Here is a 23968-nt window from a genome sequence, read left to right as displayed (position 1 = left end):
ACCTTCCCTTTTATCCCATGGCAGCTTAATTTATGTAAGAGCCTTTGGTGAGGGACCTTGTCAAAGGCTTTCTGGAACTCTAAGTACACTATGTCCACTGGATCCCCCTTGTCCACATGTTTGTTGACCCCTTCAAAGAACTCTAATAGATCAGTAAGACACAATTTCCCTTTACAGAGACCATGTTGACTATTGCTCAACAGTTTATGTTTTTCTATGTGTCAGACAATTTTATTCTTTACTATTGTTTCGACTAATTTCTTCGGTACCGATGTTAGACTTACCGGTCTGTAATTGTCAGGATCACCTCTAGAGCCCTTTTTAAATATTGACGTTACATTAGCTAACTTCCAGTCATTGGGTACCGAAGCCGATTTAAAGGACAGGTTACAAACCATAGTTAATAATTCTGCAACTTCACATTTGAGTTCTTTCAGAACTCTTGGGTGAATGCCATCTGGTCCCAGTGACTTGTTAATGTTGAGTTTATCAATTAATTCCAAAACCTCCTCTAGCGACACTTCAATCTGTGACAGTTCCTCAGATTTGTCACCTACAAAAGCCAGCTCAGGTTTGGGAATCTCCCTAACATCCTCAGCCATGAAGCTTAAAGCAAATAATCCATTTAGTTTCTCCGCAATGACTTTATCGTCTTTAAGTGCTCCTTTTGTAGTGTGATCGTCAAGGGGCCTCACTGGTTGTTCAGCAGGCTTCCTGCTTCTGATGTACTTAAAACACATTTTGTTATTACCTTTGGAGTTTTTGGCTAGCCGTTCTTCAAACTCCTCTTTGGCTTTTCTTATTACATTTTTACACTTAATTTGGCATTGTTTATGCTCCTTTCTATTTACCTCACTAGGATTTGACTTCCGCTTCTTTAAAGATGCCTTTTTATCTCTCACTGCTTCTTTTACATGGTTGTTAAGCCACGGTGGCTCTTTTTTAGTTCTTTTACTGTGTTTTTTTTAATTTGGGGTATACATTTAAGTTGTATTGTGGTGTCTTTAAAAAGCATCCATGCAGCTTGCAGGGATTTCACTCTAGTCGCTGTACCTTTTAATTTCTGTTTAACTAATCCCCTCATTTTTGCATAGTCCCCCTTTTTGAAATTAAATGCCACAGTGCTGGGCTGCTGAGATGTTCTTCCCACCTCAGGGATGTTAAATGTTATTATATTATGGTCACTGTTTCCAAGTTGTCCTGCAATAGTTACCTCTTGGACCAGCTCCTGCGCTCCACTCAGGACTAAATCGAATGTTGCGTCTCCCCTTGTGGGTTCCCATACCAGCTGCTCCAAGAAGCAGTCATTTAAAGTATCGAGAAATTTTGTCTCAGCATTTCGTCCTGAGGTGACATGTACCCAGTCAATATGGGGATAACTGAAATCCCCCACCGTTATTGAGTTCTTTATTTTGATAGCCTCTCTAATCTCCCTTAGCATTTCATCGTCAGTATCACTGTTCTGGTCAGGCGGTCGATAATAGATCCCTAATGTTATATTCTTATTAGAGCATGGAATTACTATCCATAGGCATTCAATGGAACATGTGGATTCACTTAATATTTTTACTTCATTTGATTACACCTTTTCTTTCACATATAGCGCCACTCCCCCCACCCACTTGCACGATCTGTTCTGTCCTTCCGATATATTTTGTACCCCGGAATGATTGTGTCCCATTGATTGTCCTCACTCCACCAGGTTTCTGTGCTGCCTATTATATCAATATCCTCCTTTATCACGAGGCACTCTAGTTCACCCAGCTTATTATTTAGACTTCTAGCATTTGTGTACAAGCACTTTAAAAACTTGTCCCTATTTGTCTGCCCTTTTCTGATGTGTCAGATTCTTTATTGTGAATGTTTCTCGTCTGATCTGGCCCTTACATTATCCTCTTCCGTCCTCTGCCCCTGACTATAACCTGGAGATTCTCTATCATCAGACTCTCCCCTAACAGAAGTCTCTGTCCGATCCACATGCTCCTCTGCAGTGGTCGACTTTCCCCCATCTCCTAGTTTAAAAACTACTCTACAACCTTTTTAATGTTAAGTGCCAGCAGTCTGGTTCCACTTTGCTTTAGGTGGAGCCCATCTCTCCTGTATAGGCTCCCCACATCCCAAAAGTTTCCCCAGTTCCTAATAAACGTAAACCCCTCCTCTCTACACCATCGTCTCATCCACGTATTGAGACTCTGAAGCTCTGCATGCCTACCTGGCCCTGCGCGTGTGTCACGGAGTGTGGGGGAGTCCGGCCCTGCACCCCTCTTCCTGGGACTCTCAGTGACTCTCAGCCAGCCAGTAAAACAGGTTTATTGGACAACAGGAACACCGGTTACAGCAGAGCTTGTAGGCGCAGCCAGGACCCCTCAATCAAGTCCTTCTGGAGTTTCAGGGTGCTTGGATCCCAGCTTAGGATACCCTGAATTCCAACCACCCAGCCCCAAACGGCCCCTTCCTTTGTCTAGCTTCCGGGGCAAAAGTGTTGACCTGCCATCCCCCTTGCCTAGCTCAGGTTACAGGTTCAGGTGTAGCCCATCCCCTAAAGTCCTCCCCTGCTCTCCCACCCCCCATGCAGACAGCCCCTACTCCATCACAGCATGGAACTGGGAGCATTTCTGAGAATGCCACCATAGAGATCCTGGATTTCGGTCTCTTCCCTAGCAGCCTAAATTTGGCTTCCAGGACATCCCTCCTACCCTTCCCTATGTCATTGGTACCTACATGTACCACGACCACTGGCTCCTCCCCAGCACTGCACATAAGTCTGTCTAGATGTCTCAAGAGATCTGCAACCTTTGCACCAGGCAGGCAAGTCACCATACGGTTCTCCCGATCATCACAAACCCAGCTATCTATGTTTCTAATGATCGAATATCCCATTACTAACACCTGCCTTTTGCTAGTGACTGGAGTTCCCTCCCCTGGAGAGGTAACCTCAGTGCGAGAGGCAAGCCCAGCACCATCTGGAAGGAGGGTCCCAACTATGGGAAGGTTTCCCTCTGCTCCCATTGACTGCTCTCCTTCCCTGGGCTTTTCTTCCTCCTCAGCAGCGCAGGGGCTGTCTGAGCAGAGGTGGGACAATTCTACGGTGTCCCGGAAAGCCTCATCAACATACCTCTCTGCCTCCCTTAGTTCCTCCAGTTCCGCCACCCTGGCCTCCAAAGCCTCCACATGGCCAGGAGCTCCTTGCTTTGACTACACACATACGCCACCCGCCCACAGGGTGCACTACACTAAGCGCAATCAACTGGATAGCGCCCACCCTGCTGCTGAAATCAAGGTTTTGCTGAAATCAAGACGTTTTGAATGTAGTTTAGTTTCCAGGTTTTAAAGAACAGCAAGTGAACCTTGCCCCCTTCCCGCTCCCCTTCGTACTCCTTTGCGAAACTCCCTGTTAGCAGCCCTGTCCCTGATCCCATTGTGGCGATGGGGAAACTGAGGCACAGAGCTGGGAACAACTTTCCCAAAGTCACACAGTGAGTCAGCAGCTGCGCTCTCTGCTCCTGCCGTGCCAGCCGCCAGCAGCAGGAAGCAAGGCCTGGGCTGGGGGAAGTTCCCTGCTGCTGGACTCAGCTTCTCCCAGCAGGCGTCATTTCACAAAGGGCCAGGGCTCAGCTCAGCCTTCAGCCTGGATTCCTCACATTCCCCAGCCGTGAGCCAGATGACAACTTTCAGCATCGACCTCCCTCCAAAGCGATTGGCAGCCCAGCGTTCTGGGGGCTGTGTCAGGCTGACGAATTCCAGATGGGGCTGCTGGGGAATCGGAGCTGCGCTAACGAGGTGCTGCATCCTCGCCAGGAGACGTTCGGGCACCTGATCCCTCAGCCTGGTTTCTATCCTGGGAGCCTGCACTGCCCCTGGAGACCGGGGCTCCTCAGCGAATGGGGATCCCTCGCTAGGTCATTAACGACCAGGTCTTTGCTCCCTGAGCAGCACGTTCTCAGATGCGGGGGACCCCGGTCGCAGGCCCCGAAGTTCAGCTGCACAAACATTGAGGGAAGGGCAGGAGACTCCAGAGATGGCTGCTGGAATCAAAGCACCGGTCCCTGCCTGTGGGACCGAGACGGGCTGCTGGGGGCTCAGGGAGGAGCCAGCCCAATGCGTGGCCTTTGCTCCGTCAGGGCCCCTTGTCTGACCTTGGGGTCTAGCTCCCAGCTAGGTTTGGCTTTGGAAATCCCTCCAAACCCCTGCTGTTCATCGTATCGCCATGAATAGCAGCACCACCCAGAGGTGCCAGGGGCCGGGCTGTGCTGGGTGCACGCTCGCCTAGCACGCCCCAAAGAGCTCGCTGGCCAAACAGCACCGGCTGCTTGGCTGGAGGAGCTGTGAACATTTTCAAATGACGCTTATCAGTTCTGACCCCCCACGTGCCCAGGGATGTCACCGGTGCCGATCGGTTGCAGTTTAGAGCTGGGCACAGGGAATTAAGAGTCTTGCTTAATGAACAGGCCAAATCCGTGCCAGAGTAGAGAATGGAATCCAGGCATCCTGGCCCGCTCTGCTCTAACCATTAACTCCACTTCCCCTCTGTCCTGGAGCTGGGGTCACAGGTCACCCACTGTTTGCACAGGTAGAGTCTCAGCAGCCTGGATTTCAAACCCCTCCTGCTCAGGGGAGTTTGCCCTGCAAGAGACACAGGCCTGTTTCTGATCCGACCGCCAGTGGATTCACGCCCAGGGCCGGTGCAACCATTTAGGCGAACTAGGCGGTTGCCTAGGGCACCGAGATTTGGGGGCGCCAAAAAGTGCCCCCAATTTTTTTTTAAATGGTTGAGCAGCCGCTGCTGCTGGGACAGAGAGGGAGTCTGAGCTGCCAGTGGCAGCTGGCAGCCCAGGGTGTCCCCCGGGTCAGGGCGCCACCGCGGCAGCCGGCAGCCCAGGGTGTCCCCCGGGTCAGGGTGCCACCGCGGCAGCAGGCAGCCCAGGGGGTCCCCCTGGTCAGCACACCATTGCCGGCAGCCCAGGGCTTCCTCTGGGTCAGTGCGCCAGCAGGGCCGCCCAGAGAGGGGGGCAAGAGGGGCAATTTGCCCCAGGCCTCGCAGGGGCCCCCATGAGAGTTTTTTGAGGCCCCTGGAGCGGGGTCCTTCACTCGCTCTGGGAGCCCCGGAAAACACTCGTGGGGCCCGGGCCCCTGGAGCTTCTTCTGCTCCCAGTCCTTGCTGGCAGGGGGTCCTTCCGCTCCGGGGCGGAAGGGCCCCCCGCTGCCTAATTACCGCCAAATTGGGGTCCCTCTACCGCCGAAGACCCCAGGCTCCCAGAGTCCTCTGGTCTGCCCTGGCGCTCCACTGGCAACCCAGGGAGGTCCCCTGGGTCAGCACACTGCTGCCAGCAGCCGCCAGCCCAGGGGTTCCACCGCGCAGTCCTGCTTGGAGAGGACGCGGAGCAGAGGTGAGCTGGGGTGGGGAGGTACCGCAGGGCTCCTCAGGCCAGGGGGTGGGGAGCTGCCACGGGGGCGGGCGGCACACTTCAGGGCGGGGAGCTGCTGCAGGGCTGAGGGGGCTGCAAGGTGGAAGTTTCACCTAGGGCACGAAACTTCCTTGCACCAGCCCTGTTCAAGCCCGAGTATGTCAGATCAGAACTAGGCCCGGGAAGTTGGGCTCTGAGACATCAGGGCAGGGCCGTTACGTCACACGTGGTATTGTGGTCAAATTGCTGCTGCATTTGCAGCTGCAGCTGTGGGAAATTTGGTGAACAAATATTCTTCTGGGGAAAAATGCCGCTTTGGTGACTCTGAAATGTTTCACGACTTCATGCCGAACCTGCCAAATCATTTAGGTTGGAGACACCAACACTCCAACACCCCCTCCCGATCTGAACAAATGTTTCAACTTTTTTATTCAAAAACTTTTCATTTGAAAATTCCCTTTAATTGTTTTTAAACGCTCGACTTGTAAACAAAATGTTTCCCTTGAGCCGAAAGGGATTTAAAATGTTTTGCTTTGTTAAAAAATGTTGTTTTTGTTTTGACCTCAAACAACTTTTGCCCATTTTTTCAAAAAATCCATTTTGTCCGGCCTTCAGCTGCAGCCCACCCTCCTGCCCGCAATCTGCTCCCTCCTGGCTCCAGCAGTGTGGCTCAGCTGTTTCTCCCCATGACTTCCGTGGGGCACACACGGCACCTGGCTGGATTCAGTCCACTCCCTTTATGGGAAGGATTTATTACAGCAGCGACAGGATTTATTTATCCCTCCTGATGGGGAAGGGGGGCGGCATAAATGGAAGCAGATGCTGCTCGATTTAAGGCAGAAGCGGCTGAATATGGTCAAAACCCGGCTCCACTCCCGCCTCCACGGGACCTGGTGTTTTGCAATCGCTGAGCCACGGAGGGTCACCAAGTGCAGGATGAGCTCAGGCTCCGGGCTGACACAGGGGCCCCTTGAAACGGGCAGGACAGTTGGCACCATGGGATCGTTTTCTGCCCCCTTTGCCCGGGTGTAAATGAACCAGTTCTGGCTCCGCTGTGAGCAATGCGTCAGCAGAGCAGTGTGAGGCCCCTGTCAGGAAGAGGTGGTCGCACTGCATCGCCAGCAGGAGTCAGCTGCTTTGTGCCCAGGTGGAATTCCCCCTGCGGGGCACTTGGATGCAGCAGCCTCCTTCCTTCTTCACTGGGCTGCCGTGCAGTGTGGCCGTGCTGTGTTCCAGCCCAGAGGTGGCTGCATGGCCGAGGTGCACGGAGCTAATCCGGCAGGTGCAGACCGGTGTTGGAGGTGTGCACCGAGCAGGGTGAGAGCCAATGATGGTAGGAAAACCTGGGTCAATGTGGCCTCTAAACACCAGCAAGGATCTGGAAAATCTGAACCAGCGGCACTGCCCAGAAACTGGGTCCCAGCGCCAGGGATCCTGCACTTCACAGAGAAGCTGCTTCCAAAGATGAAGAACCAAAAAGTGACTTCTGGGCACAGCTGCTCTGACGGCCTCCCCAGGCGCCGCTCTGCTCTCCAGCCCCAGGTAACACCTCTGGGTGCAGCAGGGGAGTCCTGGTTTACCGCAGACCGTGGGCCTCCAGGAGGAGCTGGCTAGTCCCACCCCTGCGAACCACTGGAGAACAGCGTGCCTGGGGCAAGCCTCATCTGCAGGAGGGGGCTGGGCTGGGCTGGAGCTGGCAGAATGGCACCAGGGTGCTGGGCAGGGTGGGCTGGCTCAGAGGCAGCTGGTCCTCCCCTACATCCGCTCCCACCCCAAACTGGTGCCTAACCAGGGCGCCACAATGGCTCCCTGAACCCCCTCTCCTGGAGCCCGTGGAGCCACGTGTTCTGCACACAGCCCTTTGAAAGAGCTCTGCAAAGCCAGGCTGCCATTGCGCCTTCTCTCGGTGCAGAGAGGAGCCGCTCACACTGCGCTCTCTCCCCTCGCTACTTTCCTGTTCTCCTCCCTCCTCCGCTGGCTCTCTCGAGCTGCGGTGATATGGGCGTTCAGACAGGAGGCATCTCTTGGCTCCTTGTTTATGAAATGACAGCCCGGGCCTGGGGCAGCCAGAATATGATGCTCAGACTCGTTGGCATAGGACAATCAGAAAGATTCATGTATCCAGCGGAGCGTCCTCCAGAACAGAGCTTTCCCCAGGAAAGCTGCTTCCAACACCCACACAGCCTGCCACTACCAGATCATTGGCTTTGAGAGACACGAGAGGGCAGGATGTCGGGGCTGCTGGGCGCCGGAGGACCTGATGAGCCCTGGATTGCCCTGTAAAGGGACACTGGGGTCTTACTGCCAGGCCAAGTTTGGTTCTGTTCAAGGACAGATTTACAAGGCTGGGGTCAAAACTGAAACCTCGCAACTACAGATTAAAAATCCACTTAATGAACCTGACTGAAGAGGGAGGATTTGTCTGCATGGGGAAATTGACCGGAATCGCTCCCTGGAAGGAGACGCTGTTCCAGAGGGGGTTAAGCTAAACCAGAAAAAGGCACTGATCAGCAGAATGAGTGTGTCCACATGGGGAGCTATTCTGGATTTGCGCTAGCGGTTTAAATTTGAACCCCACCCTAATGCGGATTAATTTCCCCAGGTTCCTGAATCAGATTTTAAAATGGGGACAAATTCGGGGAGCCGGCAAAGATTTCTGCCCAGTTAGTTTCTCTGCATCCTCTTGTCCAGCCCTTTAGCCTGGCTTGAGCTCCGGGCTCTCCTGATGACTGCATGGTCTTGGGCAAGTCACTGTCCTGCTCTCTGCCTCAGTTTCCCCATCCGTCCTGATACTTGACTTCCTAGGTCACAGGACTTTGCCAATGGATGTTCATAAAGAGTTTTAAAGGCCTTGTGAAAGCGCAGGCAGCGCTGTCCAGCACGTTAACTGGTCAGACCCGCCGGGGCCGGTCCTGGGCCAAGCCAGGAGAGTCGGTGTTGGGCCTCAGGTGCTGCAGCAGGGCTCCCCGAGCCCCCCAGCTGGCACCAGGTTATTGCGGTTGATCGCAGCAGGCCAGAGGAGTGAAGCAGCCGCCCTCCTCCAGCGAAGAGCCCCTGAGGGAAGCCGGGCCACAGGCCACAGGGCTTGGGAACTAAACCGGGGTAGGACCTGGGTTTTTTTCCCCCTCTCCTGCTGGGCCTGCCTTAGTGCAATCGCAGGGAGCGGGGCTTGGCCCGAGCAGCACCCAGCACCACTGCTCTGGGCTGGGGCTAGTGTCAGAACCCCCCACCCATGGACGGGTCCCACCCCAGAGCCCTGCTGCGCTCGAGACCCCAGGCCTGTGTTGTATAAGTCGCGCCCCAGCCCCCAGGCCCCAGGCCGGGCTAGAACTCGAGGAGCAGCTCCGTCCCTGGCAGGCCCTGCGTGCGGGAGGGGCCCAGCCCCTGCAGGCGGAAGGTCTCTGCCCAGACAGGCAGGCGGCCAAGGGTGACGCTTGCCATGTCCTTGAGCCAAACCCCCAGGGCTAGATTGGACCCATGCGGGGTGGCAGGGGAGAGGCTGCCAGGGGGGCAGCACTGGGCCCCTTCCCCGACTGGAATCCTCTAACCCAGCAGCAGCAGGTCACTGGCTGAGGGTCCAGCCACACCTCCCCAGGAGTCTTCGATGCCTGGGTGAGGAGAGGGGTAAACAGGAGCAAGGACCCCCCGGATCGAGCCCAGGTTTTCAGCCTGTCTTTGCAGGTGTCTCCTGGTGGCAGCTCTTGCCTCCAGCCACTGCTCCGGTGCTGGGCAGGGAGAGGCTGCAGCCACACCCCTCTTCTCTCGCCCAGGGCCCTACGTGGGGCACTGCTGTACCCCGTACCCACAGGCCAGACCCCCAGTTCCTGGGTCTGAGCCAAGGGCTGCAACCTGCTGGAGACTCGCCACCCCAATCGCTCTGGCTGGCCCCCTTCACCGTGGTGTCTGGGTGCTAGACAGCCCCCCAGGTATTCGACTCCTGAGTAGAAGATACAGCCTCACAAACCTGGCACTGATCTCGGCTCCAGTCGGGCTCCGAGCTTTGCCAGGCATCAGGCGCCAATGGCTGAGCTCTGCGTGGCCCCTGCTCAGCCCAAGCCCATCTGTCCGAGGCTTGGCCGCAGCGCTCAGGGAACTTGGGCCTGACATGATGTGCAGGGTGCAGTTTGGTGTGGCCATGGCGTTCGATTAATCGACCGGTTCCTAGCAGGTGAGCTGACCTGCTCCGAACAGACCCTAAAATCCTGCCCCCAATAGATCCCCTGGAGGACTGGACTTCCCACGCTGACACCCCTCACCCCGGGCACCCTCTGCCTGCATGTGACCCGGCTTTGGCCCTTCTGGCTACTCCCTGACACCCCTTTCTGGGACATGGGCTCCAAGGAGGCAAATGGAAAGAAACGGCTGGTGAGCGTCCCGGGATGGGCGCAGGAGCTCGGCCGGAATCCAGGCGTCCATCACGGCGAGCAGCCTGGATTATTTAGTGCTGTTTGACAGCAGATGAGCTGAAAACAAGTTTCTTTAAACAATGCACCAGTGGGGATTAGTGCAATCGTGTAAACATCCCCAAATGACTTTCCTTCAGGGAATGTGCTGCGTGTGCAGGAGTGGGGCTGCTAATGCAAACCAGCTGCCCAGCATCTCCCAGAGAATCACCATCTTCCCGGGCACGAGCACGCGGTGCCGGGTCGGAGCCCCAGCCCCACGGCCCAGCAGCGCAGAGCCCCTCTCTGGAGCCCCTTTTCCAGGAGGCTGCCCAAGGGAGCCAGTGCTTTCCATGATGCTGAGACAAAGGGACTAGACTGAGATACCCTCCCCCAAACTCATCCCACATGGGCCCAAGAGGCTCAGATCTCGCTCCTTCCGGCTGTAGCTCCCAACTGCTCCAACTGGCTAGCCAACAGGAGGGGACATTGATGCTGAAGGCTGGTGCTTCTTTTGTGGAATCCTGTTTATTTACAAGGGGATGTACAAAGTCCTGTTTCCCTGCACACTGCAGGAATCAAACAGCGGAGGACCATTTCTTTGGTCACAGTTCCAAGCCCTTCTCAGCCAGCACTCTGCCCAAAAACTCCCTCTTGGCTTTTTGCTCCTTCGTGTGTTTCTGCTGCTTCTCTCAGCTTAATCAGTTTCCCACTCTTGTGTTTTGTTATCTGATCCCTGGGAAGCCCCGGTGCACCTCCTACTCCAGCCTTCCATGTGCCTGTGCTTTGGGTTGTCGCTCTGATTGCTTCATAAAGGAGCTGAATTGTTTCTTACCTTTCTCCTGAATGAAGGCAGCTGTTATGCCTGCCAGTTTCAAGGAGTTTGCACCCAACTACCAGCATAAAAGGCCTTTTCAATGGCAGCCTAGCACCATCTCCACTGCACAGCGAGGAAGTGGCTGGAGCGAGGCCACACAAGTGAGCCCGGCTCCAGGCTGTGTGTGTGTAGCTGTTATTGCACTAGCACCTACAGGCCAGCTGAGGACGGAGCCCCGTTGTGCCTGGCGCTGCACAGGCAGAGTAATCACTAGAGCTGGCCTTGGCTTTGAAACAGACCCAACTGGCCTGGGGCAGGGGAAGGGGTGTGACAGGCGAACAGAGCAATGGTTGCAAATGTCATGTTAGTGCCGGGATTTTGGGGGTGGGGGTCACTAGATGGGGAGGAAAGGAGGGATCGGGGCCATGGTGGGGCTGAGGGGAGGGAGGGAAGGCAGGGCAGGGAATCGGCACCAGCAGCTAGTCAGCACAGGGACAGAAGGCCAGTTGAAGCTGCTGGATGGATGGGGCATCACCTGTGCCCAAAGGTCCCTGCTGCAGAATCTCCCTCTAGGGCTGCTCTGGGAGGCAGCCCTCTGGGCTTGCTTTCTTCCCCAGCTCGGGGCTCGTGGGGGGCTCATTGGGGTGAGGAAAGACGGTGCCTCCTTGTAGCTGGAGAAGGTGGCACTCTCCGGGCAGACGCTGCTGTTAGGCTCCAGCCCAAGGCTGCTGGCGCTCACCCACGGCAGCGAGCGCGTCTCGGAGCACTGATCCGCAGGCTCTCTGGAGTGACCCCAAACTGGAGCCATCCCCTGCGCTTCCAGCTCACTCCCCACCTTCCCCAGCGCAACAGCCTCTCCCCTCCCGCACCCTCAAGGCAGTGACTCACCCCCTGCGCTAGGGCATCGGGGTACCAGTGGGCACACAGACGGGGCTGCGGCTAAGTTTGCATAGTCAATGTGTGGAAGAGAACCCAGGAGTCCTGACTGACCCCTAAACCCAACCTCTCCGGGTTGACACTGGGGCCCGAGCACGGAGCTCTGTAATGCACTGGCTGAGTGAGGTGGAGACCCAGCTAGTGGCTGGTCCCGCTAGGGGATAAGAGCCTACTACTTCTGCCAGCAAAGGAGCTGTTCCGTGAGCTGAAGTGGCAGAGCCCTGTGCTTTTGGTGCCAAAGATCCTGCTGCCGGCACTTGACTGTGGGGTTCATGACACTTCCACCCACTGTGGGGTATCACCCTAGCGGTGCCTCGGGGACTGAGCCCCAGCCCTTGGCATCTAATGGCACAAGCTGGCGCTCTGGGAGCCACCACACTGGGCCAGCGGGAGCCATGTGAGGAGGGCACCATGGGAGTGGTGCTGGGTGAGCCAGACGTGACACTGACTTGTCCCCTTTCTCCCCAAAGGGCTGGCGGAGCAACCTGGGCACCTCCTGCTGCTTCTCTGGCGAACGAGTGAGGCTGGCGTGGGGCAGTGCCCAGCCCCCAGGAGAAGGCCCCACCAGGCTGCGGCACCGTGGAGCCCAGCTGTAGGGAAGCCTGAGGCTGGGCTGCAGAGGTGCCGTGTGTGTTGGGGGAGCCACCCTGCCCGTGGCCAGGGATGGGGGCCAATGGCAGCCCGGCCAGCGAGCTGGGCTCGTGTTTCCGCAGCACCAACCTCAGCACCACCCTCAGCACCACCCTCAGCGCCAACCTCAGCGAGAAGCTGATCGTCTCGCGCTGGTTCTCCACCGCCTTCGGCAGCATCGGCCTTGCCTCCAACCTGTTTGCCCTCTGCGTGCTGGTCAGCTCTTCCCGGAAGATGCACAGCCGTGCCCGCTCCTCCTTCCTCATCTTCCTCTGCGGCCTGGTGGTGACGGACTTCCTGGGCCTGCTGGTGACCGGGACCATCATCATCTCCTACCACTTCACCAAGTTCAACTGGATGGTGGTCGACCCCGCCTGCTACCTCTGCAACTTCCTGGGCCTCTCGATGGTCTTCTTCGGCCAGTGCCCGCTGCTGCTGGGTGCCACCATGGCTGGGGAGCGCTTCTTTGGCATCAACCGCCCCTTCTCCCGCTCCACCAGCATGTCCAAGCGCCGAGCCTGGTTCATGGTAGGCCTGGTCTGGGCCTTCTCCTTCTCCCTGGGACTCCTGCCCATCCTGGGCCTGGGGGACTACACCCTGCAGTACCCCAACTCCTGGTGCTTCATCACGCTGCTGCATGACCCCAAGAACGTCACCTTCTGCCTGATCTTCGCCCTGCTGGGCATCCTGGCCGTCGGCCTCTCCTTTCTCTTCAACACGGTCAGCGTGGTGACGCTGTGCCGGGTCTACCACGACCGCGAGTCGGTGCAGCGGCGGCGGGACAGCGAGGTGGAGATGATGGTGCAGCTCGTGGGCATTATGATCATTGCCACCGTGTGCTGGTTGCCCTTGTTGGTAAGGCCCCCACCGAGCGTTGGCTTCGCGATGGTCACGGGTGCGTTCGCCTGCTGAGTCCCCAGCCCCTGCCGTGCTGGGCCTCCCAGCTGCTGGCTTTCGAGCTGGCATTCGCTGCCATGGGCCAGGATGTGAAGGGATCAGCAGGGGCCTTTATGACCTTAGTTTAGCATTCCAGTCAATCCCGAGCTGCAGCCCCCATTAGCCCAGCCCTGGGCTCCCCCCCAGCTCTGCCAATGCCCCTCACTCCTGAACTGCAACCCCCCGTTAGCCCAGCTCTGGGCTCCCCCCAGCTCTGCCGGTGCCCCTCACTCCTGATCTGCAGCCCTCATTAGCCCAGCCCTGGGCTCCTCCCCAGCTCTGCCAGTGCCCCTCACTCCCGACCTGCAACCCCGTTAGCCCAGCCCTGGGCTCCCCCCACAGCTCTGCTGGTGCCCCTCACTCCTGACCCGCAGCTCCCATTAGCCCAGCCCTGGGCTCCCCCCAGCTCTGCGGGTGCCCCTCACTCCCGACCCGCAGCCCCCATTAGCCCAGCTCTGGGCTCCCCTCAGCTCTGCCGGTGCCCTTCACTCCCGACCTACAACTCTCCGTTAGCCCAGCTCTGGGCTCCCCCCAGCTCTGCTGGTGACCCTCACTCCCGACCCGCAGCCCCATGCTAGCCAAGTCCTGAGTCTACATAACAACAAAGCTCCAGGGGCAGCACGTCTCAGAGTCTGGGGCACATGCGTGGGGCTGTGGGGCTGCACACTCAGGCTAAACCAAGCCACGTGGATGTTCCCGCTGGGACTGGAGCAGGGCTGTGAGCCCCTCCCGCCTCCCTGGGTTTCAGAGCCAGGGTCTGCCCTGAGCCCAAATGGCTTGGCCCCGTGACAGGTGCCTGGCTGGTGCTGAGCCTCAGTGCCACGCGGGGTGTGTGTGTGTGGGGGGGCTGCAGTGTTTGTGTGTGTGGGTTGTAACGTGTGTATGTGTGTGTGAGAGGTTGCAGTGTGTGGGGGGGATTGCAGTGTGGGTTGCAATGTGGGGAGGGAGGTTGCCGTGTGTGGGGGGGTTGAAGTGTGTGTGTGGAGGGGGGGTTGCAGTGAGGGGGGGTTGCAGTGTGTGTGGGGGGGGGTTGCAGTGTGGACGAACCCTTGGAGCTTTGCTCAGCACAGAGCCCTTGGTGCTCCCCCCAGCCTGCTCTTACCAGAGCTCCCAATGCCCCTCGCCCGGCCTCCCTGCAGCCAGGGCCAACGACAGTGGGTTTGGGCCCCGGTGAAAAAATTTTTTCGGACCTCCCCAGCAAGGGCAGACCAGCTAAACAGGGCCGACGAAGCCGGGCCCTGGGCCCCGGGAATTTGTACCAGCTCCCCCCTCATTGTCGGCCCTGCCTATGGCTTGGCCCCCATCAGCCCTGAGCTGCCCCCCACTTCTCCCCCCCCAGTACAGACAAGCAATAAACAGCATCAGGATCTGGCTCCCCCCCCCACATTTCCCACCCCCACAGCCGCTCCCTTGGCTTTAGCTCACCTCTCCTCACTGGAACACACCAACCCCTGCCCCACCTCCTACCCCATCCTGTCCGCCAACCCCCCCCAGCCTCTCTGACCTCCCCTCTGACCTCTGCCCCATCCTTGTCTGCCCAACAGCCACTCCCTTAGCCTGGCCTGACTGACCCCTCCACCCCCACACACACCCCCACCCCCTCCTGGCCTGACTGACCTCCCTGCCAGGGGCGGCTCCAGGCCCCAGCACGCCAAGCACGTGCTTGGGGCGGCATGCCGCCGGGGGGCGCTATGCCGGTCACTGGGAGGGCAGCAGGCGGCTCTGGTGGACCTCCCACAGGCGTGCCTGCAGGAGGTCCACTAAAGCCGCGGGTCCAGTGGACCCCGGGACCAGTGGACCCTCTGCAGGCACGCCTGCGGGAGGTCCACTGGAGCCGCCTGCCGCCCTCCCAGCAGCTGGCATAGCACCCCCCGCGGCATGCCGCCGTGCTTGGGGGGGCGAAATGTCTAGAGCCGCCCCTGCCCCCTGCCCCCTTCTGGCCTGACTGACACCCCCCACTCCGCTCCAGCACACCCACTCCCGCCTGCACTATCCCATCCAATGTGGACAAAGCTGAGCACCTGATGGTCCCTCCGGGGCTGTTCCCAGCCCCTCCCTCAGCCCACAAAGGGGGGTTCACCTCCTCTCCCCCACGCTTCATAGCCAGGCTGTAGCCTTCACCCCATTTCCAGGATCCCCGCCCGACTCCTCTGTGCCTGCCTGGGTTACAGCAACGCCCCTTTCCCCTGCTGCAGCCAGAGCCGCTCAACTCCCCTCCTGCCCCCCATGAAATCTTCCAGCCCCCCCCCCCGACACTTCTAGTCCCTGCACAGCCCCTCCAGCCCTGGACTGGGCCATTTGCCTCCCAGTGCCCAGCCGTGCCGGCCTCGAGATCCCCACAGCGCAGCCCCAGCCCCTCCTCCAGCCCCCAGCTCTGGGCGCCTGCCCACCCCCCTGCCCCCAGCTGGGGCTTGATTTATAACTGCCCAGCACCCTTGGCCACTGTGCCCCCCCCCACCTAGTGTGCTCTGACCCATCTCCCCACCCACAGTGTGCCCTGCCTACCCCTCCACCCCCTCCCTGCTGTGCCCTGCCTACCCCCATCTGACCCCCATCGCTCTGCCCTGCCTACTCCCATCCGCCCCCACCTGGTGTGCTCTGACCCATCTTCACCCTCCACTGTGACCTGCTGTCATGGAGTCCCCGGGCGATGCTCTGGAGCTGTTCCCCACAAAGCCAGGCAGGACTTTGGGGAGCCTCCTCTCCCTTGGAGCAGACTGTCTGCAGGGCAAAAAGCTCACCCGGCTTCACCTCCTGGGTCTGGGAGGGGTCTGACCTTGGAGCATTCAGCATCCTCTGCCCTCCATGTGCTTCCCCCAGCGAGTCCGTCCAGGGGGGGTCCTGGGGAAGCCACAGGGTCCTGCACCCCCACTTTGCAGTCAGATGTGACTCTCAGCCAGCCAGTAACACAGAGGTTTATTAGATGACAGGAACAGGGTCTAAAACAGAGCTTGTAGGTACAGCGAACCAGACCCCTCAGCCGGGTCCATTCTGGGGGGCAATGAGCCAGACCCTCATGTCTGCACTTCACTTCTCGGTCCCAGCCAGCTCCAGACTAACAGACCTCCAGCCCCTCCTCCTCTGGCCTTTGTCTCTTTCCTGGGCCAGAAAGTCACCTGACCTCTTTGTCCTCCCACACCTTTAGCACCCCCTTGCAGGGGGGAAGGGCCTGGCCATTAGTTGCCAGGAGACAGAGGATCGGCCAGAAACTGAGCCCCCCCCCGCCCCCCAGTATTCAGAGGAAACATTAAGAACAGTCCCACTTCGTCACATCTCTCCCCCCTTCGAGACCGAACTGAGCGAGGTCACTTCAGCCAGTGACCTGGGGAAGTTCGAACCCACCAAGGTTCCCATGGATGCCCCAGCATCTCTCCCATCCCTTGGTGTGAGTTACACCAGGACAGTCCAGTCTCACGCCCTCCCTTAGGTCGGGTGTGCTTGATGGCACTTGCAGACCGCATGTGGGAAGGTTTATGCAGCCCACACCCTTTTGCTACCCCAGTACCCCGGGGTTCAAACTGGGATGGGGTCTTCTCCCAGCACTCTGGGCTGCGATTCGGGCTCTCTTGGTTAAGAGCCCCCATCTTGGCCTTGGCCAGCTCTGGGCTTGGGCAGCTGCTCCCCACCTTGTGGCCCAGATACAACACCTCTGCCGTCCCCCCTTACACTTTCCAGCTTTTACCGTCAGTCCCACCTCCTTGAGGCAGCCCAGCCCCCTCTTCACCTGGGACACCGGTTCCTCCTAGGTCTGGCTAAAGATGCACGTTATCAGTGTCTGCCAGGGCCAAGTCCTCCATCCCTCTCAGCTTGTCTAGAATCTCCCCAAGCCTAGGCATGGGGTCGGCATCGGACACTGTGATGGCTTTTAGCTTCCGAAGGTCCCCACTAAACCAGATCATCCCATCTTCCTGGGGGACCAGCCCCATGGGTGAGGCCCATGGGCTGTAAAACGGCTGGATCCCATCTAAAGCCAGCATGTCCTTGACCTCTCTCTCTAGGTTCTGGGCTGCTTTCCCAGTGACTCTGAATGGGGAACAACTGATGGGGAGATTGGCTCCCACCTCAGGGAAGAGATCCCCCCGGGGGTCTTCTCCCTTCTCCTCCCAATCCTCCCCCTTCAGGTCCAGGGGTCCCCTCACTCTCCTCCCATCCAGCAGCTCGAAAGGGAAGAACCCTGTGGATTCCTGGGGCACCACCAGCTGCCTCCCGATTCCCCCCAGTTCTACTTCCCCTTGGGGAGCCCATTTCCGGTACAGGAATCCCTTTTCCCGCAGGACTCTGTCCCTGCAGCCTTCCCCAAGGGGGTTTGCAGCGCTGTGGCCAGCAAGTTCCCTCAGCTTCTCCAAGGAGGGATCCTTCCACAGCTTGGTCTGGGATTCAGCTGCTGGGGCAGGGAGTGGGACCTGCTCCCTCTCGCTGGCTGGGCCTGGGGTCACAGCCCCCCTGAGCCCTGTCCCTGGTAGCTCCTTCCCGGCTGTGCAATCACTTCCCAGCAGCACGTCTGGACCAGGCAAACCTGTTTGGCAGCTGACCTGCCCTGCCTGGGTGTCCCCCCACTCAGCTGGGGTCTCAGCTCCCCCCGTGCCCAGCACTGCCCTTGCTGTCCCAGTGGGGGCAGGCAGCGAGCTCTCTGCTCTGGTCCCAGCATCAGAGCCAGTGTGAGCCCCCTCTCCGGTGTGCAGGGGGGCGGGGAGCATCTCTTCCTCCCACCCAGTCCCAGGGAGCTGGTTACAGGTAGGCAGGTATCCTGAGCCCAGCAGCCCCTCCCCCCTGCCAGCCAGGTCATTTGCATTTTCACTGACCATTTCCATCCTAGCCAATTGGTTCCCTGGATTTGAATTCAAACCCTCGGCCATTACAGGAGCGGGGCCTGGATCCTGTCCCAAAGAGACACAGTCACCCCCCAACAGGGCCTCCCAGCCAATATCCTGGAGAACCCCAACTACCAGCCAGCCCGACCCCTCCTGGGTCTGCACAGGGGTCGGGCCATAGGCAGGGCGAGGGGCTTCACCCCAGGGACCTTCACCCAGGTCCCACAGCCCCTCAGCATCTGCGGCTGCACCACCACAGTTCCCTCTGTCCCAGGGTCTCGCCACCCCAGGCGTGTTTCCCCACTGACCCCTGGGCAGCCCCCTATGTCTCTCTGCTCCACCATCGCCAGTCCATGCTGCTGCTGCTTCTCATGCAGCTTTTCCTCGGGCTCTTGCTTTCTCTCACGGTCCTCTCGCTCTCTCGGGCTCTGCTCCCATCCCATCCGTCTCCGATCCCCTAATGGGGAATCCGATCATGAAGACCCTCGTCTGGTTGGGGACCAGACTCCCGGGGATGCCTGGCTGTTGCTCCAGCTGCTCCCAGATCTTCTTGTAGCCCCATCTGGGCCAGGAATCTGCTCCTCAGAGCGGTCCTCCTCCTCCAACTGCACGATTAACTGGGCCTTGGTGAATTTCCCCATGCGTAACCCTCTCTTTGTGCACAGGATCACAATGTCCTTCTTTAGGAGATGGTGATAGGCCATCACTTCACCGTTCCCAAGTGGCTCTGGACTCACAGGCCTGTGTGCTCTTGGCTCCCCCATGGTTTCCAAGAAGAACCTCTGGTGTGCCAGCCCTTCTCGTGATCACCACCTCTTTGCCAGGGTCGAGCTGCAGACTCCTCCACCCCGGGGACTGTTCCTGCAATTCCCAGGGGAACCCTGCTACTGCAAAAATCCTTCTCTCTCCCAGGATCGAGCGGCAAGCTCCTCCGCCCCTGAGACTGCTCGCTGCAGTCCTCAGGGGGACCCCGTTACTCCAACAGTCCTTCTCGCTGGTCACACACTCCCAGAGGTTAACTGCCCCCTGAAACCGTCTCTCTTTGAGCCTTCAGCACGCCTGGTCCTCATTATCCCTCCTTTGTTTTACTGCTCCCCAGTCACTTACTGCAAGCAGCGCCATTCATGGGGTGTAGCACATCCCAGTGCTACCACCAGTTGTCATGGAGTCCCCAGGCGATGCTCTGGAACTGCTCCCCAGTCAGGAATTTGGGGACAGTCTCCTCCCTTGGAGCAGACTTGTTCAGGGCAAGAAGCTCACACGGCTTCACCTCCTGGGTCTCTCCTTGGAGCATTCAGCATCCTCTGCCCCTCCGTGCGCTTCCCACAGAGAGCCCGCCCAGGTGGGGTCCTGGGGAAGCCACAGGGTCCTGCACCCCCACTTTGCAGTCAGACGTGACTCTCAGCCAGCCAGTAACACAGAGGTTTATTCGATGACAGGAACAGGGTCTAACACAGAGCTTGTAGATACAGAGAACCAGACCTCTCGGCCGGGTCCATTCTAGGGGGCAGTGAGCCAGACCCCCACTTCACTCCTCGTCCCCAGCCAGCCCCAAACTGACCCCTCCCCAGCCCCTCCTCTCTCGGCTTTGTCTCTTTCCTGGGCCAGAAGGTCACCTGACCTCTTTGTCCTCCCACACCTTTAGCATCCCCTTGCAGGGGGGAAGGGCCTGGCCATTAGTTTCCAGGAGACAGAGGGTCGGCCAGGAACTGAGCCCCCCCCCCCCCCCCCCCAGTATTCAGAGGGAACATTAAGAACAGCCCCACTTCATCACACCTGCCTACCCCCATCTTACCCCACCCGCCGGGCCCTGTGTACTCCGTCTCTGCCCCCTGCTCTGTCCTGCCTACCCTCATCTTACCCCCCTCTTCCCCAGTGTGCCCTGCCTGCCCTGTCCGGCTATGTCCCCCTCCTACCCAGCGTGTTCTGCCTAGTGCCTACCCCCATCTCCTGCCCCGCCTGGCTAGGCACACCCCACCCCATGTGCCTCAGCCCCTCAGGCGGGCAGACCGGCTCCCCCATGTAGAGGGGGAAACTGAGGAACAGGGCGGCCAGGGGGCTCGTCCATGGAGGCTGGCAGACCAGGGTCCCAATGCGGCTGAGGCCCAGCCCCATGCACGAGCCACAAAGCCCCCTCGTGTCAGTGAGCGGCACCGCACTGGGCAGGACCCGATCCTCGGGGGGGGGGGCTTTGTGCACAACCAGAATAGAGAAAAATAATAAATCCAACTGCAGGGGCACCAGCATCCCCAGCCACAGCCCCACTGAACCATAGTGGAAGGGCTGGATGGCCCTTTCGCCAGGCCCGGACTCAGAAAGACCCTGTGCAGGGACCCCCGGTTGGGGGCCAGAGCCAGGGAGAGCCCAGGGTCTGGGTGCACCCAGCAGACGCCCCTGGGAGTCCTTGGCCAGGGAGATGCTGCGCGGCCAGGGGCGGGGGTGGGGGGGCGGACAGAAGGAAGCTGCGCAGCCAGGGGCGGGTGGGAAGGGACAGACAGACAGACAGACGGATGCTGTGCGGCCAGAGGGGGATGAGGGAGGATGGACAGACTGACGGATGCTGCATGGCCAGAGGCAGATGGGGGGATGGACAGACAGACGGATGGATGCTGTGCGGCCAGAGGGGGATGAAGGGGGACAAACAGATGGATGCTGCGCAGTCAGAGGCAGGTGGGGGGGGACAGACAGACAGACGGACGCTGCGCGGCCAGAGGGGGATGAGGGGGGACGGACAGACGGACGCTGCGCGGCCAGAGGAGGATGGGGGGGGCGGACAGATGGACGCTGCACAGCCAGAGGGGGATGAGGGGGGATGGACAGACTGACGGATGCTGCGTGGCCAGAGGCAGGTGGGGGGGACAGACAGACGGACACTGCGCGGCCAGAGGGGGATGAGGGGGGATGGACAGACGGATGCTGTGCAGCCAGAGGCAGGTGGGGGGGGGCAGATGGACGCTGCGTGGCCAGAGGGGGATGGGGGGGACAGACAGACGGATGCTACGCGGCCAGAGGCAGGTTGGGGGGACAGACAGACGGACACTGCGCGGCCAGAGGGGGATGAGGAGGGGACGGACAGATGGATGCTGTGCAGCCAGACGGATGCTGTGCAGCCAGAGGCAGGTGGTGGGGGGCAGACAGACGGACGCTGCGCGGCCAGAGGGGGGATGGACAGACGGATGCTGTGCAGCCAGAGGCAGGTGGGGGGGATGGACAGACAGACAGGCACTGCGCGGCCAGAGGGGGATGAGGGGGTGATGGACAGATGCCGCGTGACCACCCCCCCCCGTGGCGGGCTGGACAGATGGACAGACACTGTGTGGCCCCAGGCAGGTGGCGGGACATGGGCCAAGGTCGCAGGCCCACCAAGATCCCCTGCCCGCACCTGTTCCTCCCCCTAACCTCTCCCCTCCCCCTCAGATCTTTATCATCCAGACGGTCCTGCAGGCGCCCGCCCCTGGCTTGCTGCCCCGCCAGATCCCGCGGCAGACGGAGGAGATGCTGCTCATCTACCTGCGCATGGTCACCTGGAACCAGATCCTGGACCCCTGGGTCTACATCCTCTTCCGCAGGGCCGTGCTAAAGCGCATCTACCCCAGCCTCAAGGCACGGCCCTCCATCGTCTCCCTCTACCCCATGCTCAACCCCTCACTGCGCCGCAAGCTCACCCAGGAGTCCGTGCTGCAGTAGCAGGGGGCATCTGGGCGGGCAGCGAGCAACGGGCCCAGAGTGGGCACTGCCAGGGCCACCTGCTCAGGGGGGCATGAGGGAGAGACAGGCCCCAGCCTGGACTCAGGCTGCCCCGGGGACAGATGGTTTGGGTTGGCACCTGAACTGATGTTGCCTCCAAGCTCTGGGCCCAGCCCGCCTGGCAGCAGGGAGCTGTGGGGCTGAGCTCCCTGCCTGACCCCTGCCAGGAAGCATGAGGTTGGATGCCACAGCCATGTGCTTGCAGAATGGGGATCTCAGCACCAGCTCCAAAAGCCACACCCCATCCTGGAGGGAGCCAGCACCCATGGCGCTCCTGGGGTGGGTGCTGAGAGCCCCGGGATGGAGATTCTCTCCCCCCCCCCAGTCCAACTGCCCCGACTCTTGGCTTTCCCACTTGGGCAGAAAAACCTCATTTAAAAACGCACAATTGTTGGAGTAGAAGCTGCCCCTCCCCCCGCACACCCCAGCTGCACCCACTGCCAGTGCCTCTCCGCCTCCCCCAGACTGTAAGTGCACCCACTGGCGCGTGGCTACCGGTGTCTGCCGAGATGCTGCACCCGGCGCCACACGGGCCAGGGGTCACGGCTGGAATTTCCTGCCTGGGCCTTGGCTGGGTGTTTGATTTGGCCCCATGGACAACAGCCCTTGCTGCTGCTTGGAAGGGAGCCATTGTCCCTGCAGCCTGGGGTGGGGGCAGGAGGGGGCTGGGGGCTGTGCAGGGGGCAGGAAGGAGACGGGGCTATGTAGAGAGGCAGGCAAGGGCTGGGGCTGTGCAGGGGGCAGGAAGCGAACAGGCTGGCTGGGGCGGGGGGCAGGACAAGGATGGGGGCTGTCTGGAGCATGGGGCTGGGACAGGCTGGCTGGGGGAGGGAGACAGAGGCAGGAAGGAGACGCGGCTATCTAGAGGGACAGGACAGGGATGGAGGCTGTCCGGGGGCACAGAGGGGCACAGAAAGGGGCCAGGCTGGCTTGGGGAGGGGGACGGGGGCCAGGACTGCTCTAGACATTTTGCCACCCCAAGCACAGAGGGTTCGCTGGTCCCACGGCTTCGGCGGACCTCCCGCAGGCGACCGGCAGAGCGCCCTAGTGGCTTGCAGCCCCAGGCATGCGCTTGGAGCGCTGGTGCCTGGAGCCGCCCCTGACGGGGGCTGTCCAGGGGCAGGGGGCTGTTGGGGAGCATGAAGGGGAGGCCAGCTGGCGGCACAGGGGGGCACAGAAAGGGGAGAGGCTGGCTGCGGGAGGGTGACAGGGGGCTGTCCAGGGGCAGGGGACTGGAAGGGGAGGTTGGCTGGGGGACAGAGGCTGACAGGGGGACAGGGGCACAGGAAGGGGCCAGGCTGGCTGGGAGGCAGGCGATCATCTTGGCACCCCAGCAGCAATCTGCACACTCATTCCAGCAATAAAAGCCTGGTTTGGCCCTGCTCTCGGCGCCTGGCTCTGCCTGGGGAAGGTGCGTGGCAAACACTGGGGAGTTTGTTTGTTTTTAACACGGGCTGTCCGGGCTCCGGGCCCTGGGAGACTCTGTGGCCGACTGGAGAGTGGCCGGGCAGGTGCAGCCCTGGCGTGCCGCACGGGGAAGGGACTTTAATTCACACCCCTGAAAGCTCGTTGAGGTTGGCTTGTCAGGAGAGAGCTCCCGGCCCCCAGCGGCCCTTCCATGTTTCCCCACAACCACAGGAGCCAGAAACTGACCTTGTTTGTTTGTTTTTAATGAACGCCCAGATTGTCCCACGATCCTGGGACCCCAGGAGCTGCGGCTCTGAGAAACTCGTCACATATCATGAGACGTGAGCTCACATGGCGACTCCTCCCTGCCCCAGCTCTCTCCCATCAGCTGCCACCCCTCATCTCAGCCCTCCCCAAGACCCAAAGGGCCCTGGGCTTCTGGGGCAAACGAGCAGAGAAATATGGAGGCTTTGAACAAACCGAAGCCGCCTGGTTCTGCCCCGATCACTGCCAGTGGGCCTGGCTCCTCCATTTGCAGGGGTAGGGCTAGGGCCTGCAGGTGGGGGGCAAGGCGGCCAGTGCTGAGCAGCCTGCGGCCAGGGTAGCCCTTCCCCCTCATGGCCTCCCTTGAGGCTGCCACCCGGAATGGTCCCTGCCTGGCGAGGAGCCCAGCTGGGCCCAGCAAGCAGGCTCCATGGGGCTGGCCAGGGGAGGGGAGGGTGCTGGGGCCCGACTGGCCCCTCAGCCGCAGGTCCCCACAAGAGAGAGCCCCCAGCAGGCCTGCGGAGCCGGCATCCCCACCATGATCTGCTGCGGGGGCCGAGTCTCCTCCCTCCCCCAATTGCCCCCCATGCCAGCAGGGGCTGGCTGCTGCCTTCATGCTGCTCCCCACCTCCA

At 59.9% G+C, this 23968-nt stretch overlaps 1 protein-coding gene across 1 annotated transcript in view; it reads left to right on the top strand.

Annotated features, from left to right (window-relative positions):
- TBXA2R (thromboxane A2 receptor) overlaps positions 1-21694 on the top strand; it is a 53664-nt gene extending 31970 nt beyond the window's left edge. Inside the window, exons 2-3 of the mRNA XM_030540712.1 lie at positions 12011-13025; positions 21335-21694. Coding sequence (XP_030396572.1) covers positions 12204-13025; positions 21335-21604 — 1092 coding nt within the window. The 5' untranslated portion in view covers positions 12011-12203 and the 3' untranslated portion in view covers positions 21605-21694. The remainder of the gene's footprint in view (positions 1-12010; positions 13026-21334) is intronic.
- The last annotated feature ends 2274 nt before the right edge of the window (positions 21695-23968 follow it).

Source organism: Gopherus evgoodei, chromosome 22 (assembly GCF_007399415.2).
Source record: "Gopherus evgoodei ecotype Sinaloan lineage chromosome 22, rGopEvg1_v1.p, whole genome shotgun sequence".
Lineage (NCBI taxonomy): Eukaryota > Metazoa > Chordata > Testudines > Testudinidae > Gopherus > Gopherus evgoodei.
Note: the sequence above shows the minus strand (reverse complement) of the source record. Positions and strands in the feature narration are given on the sequence as shown.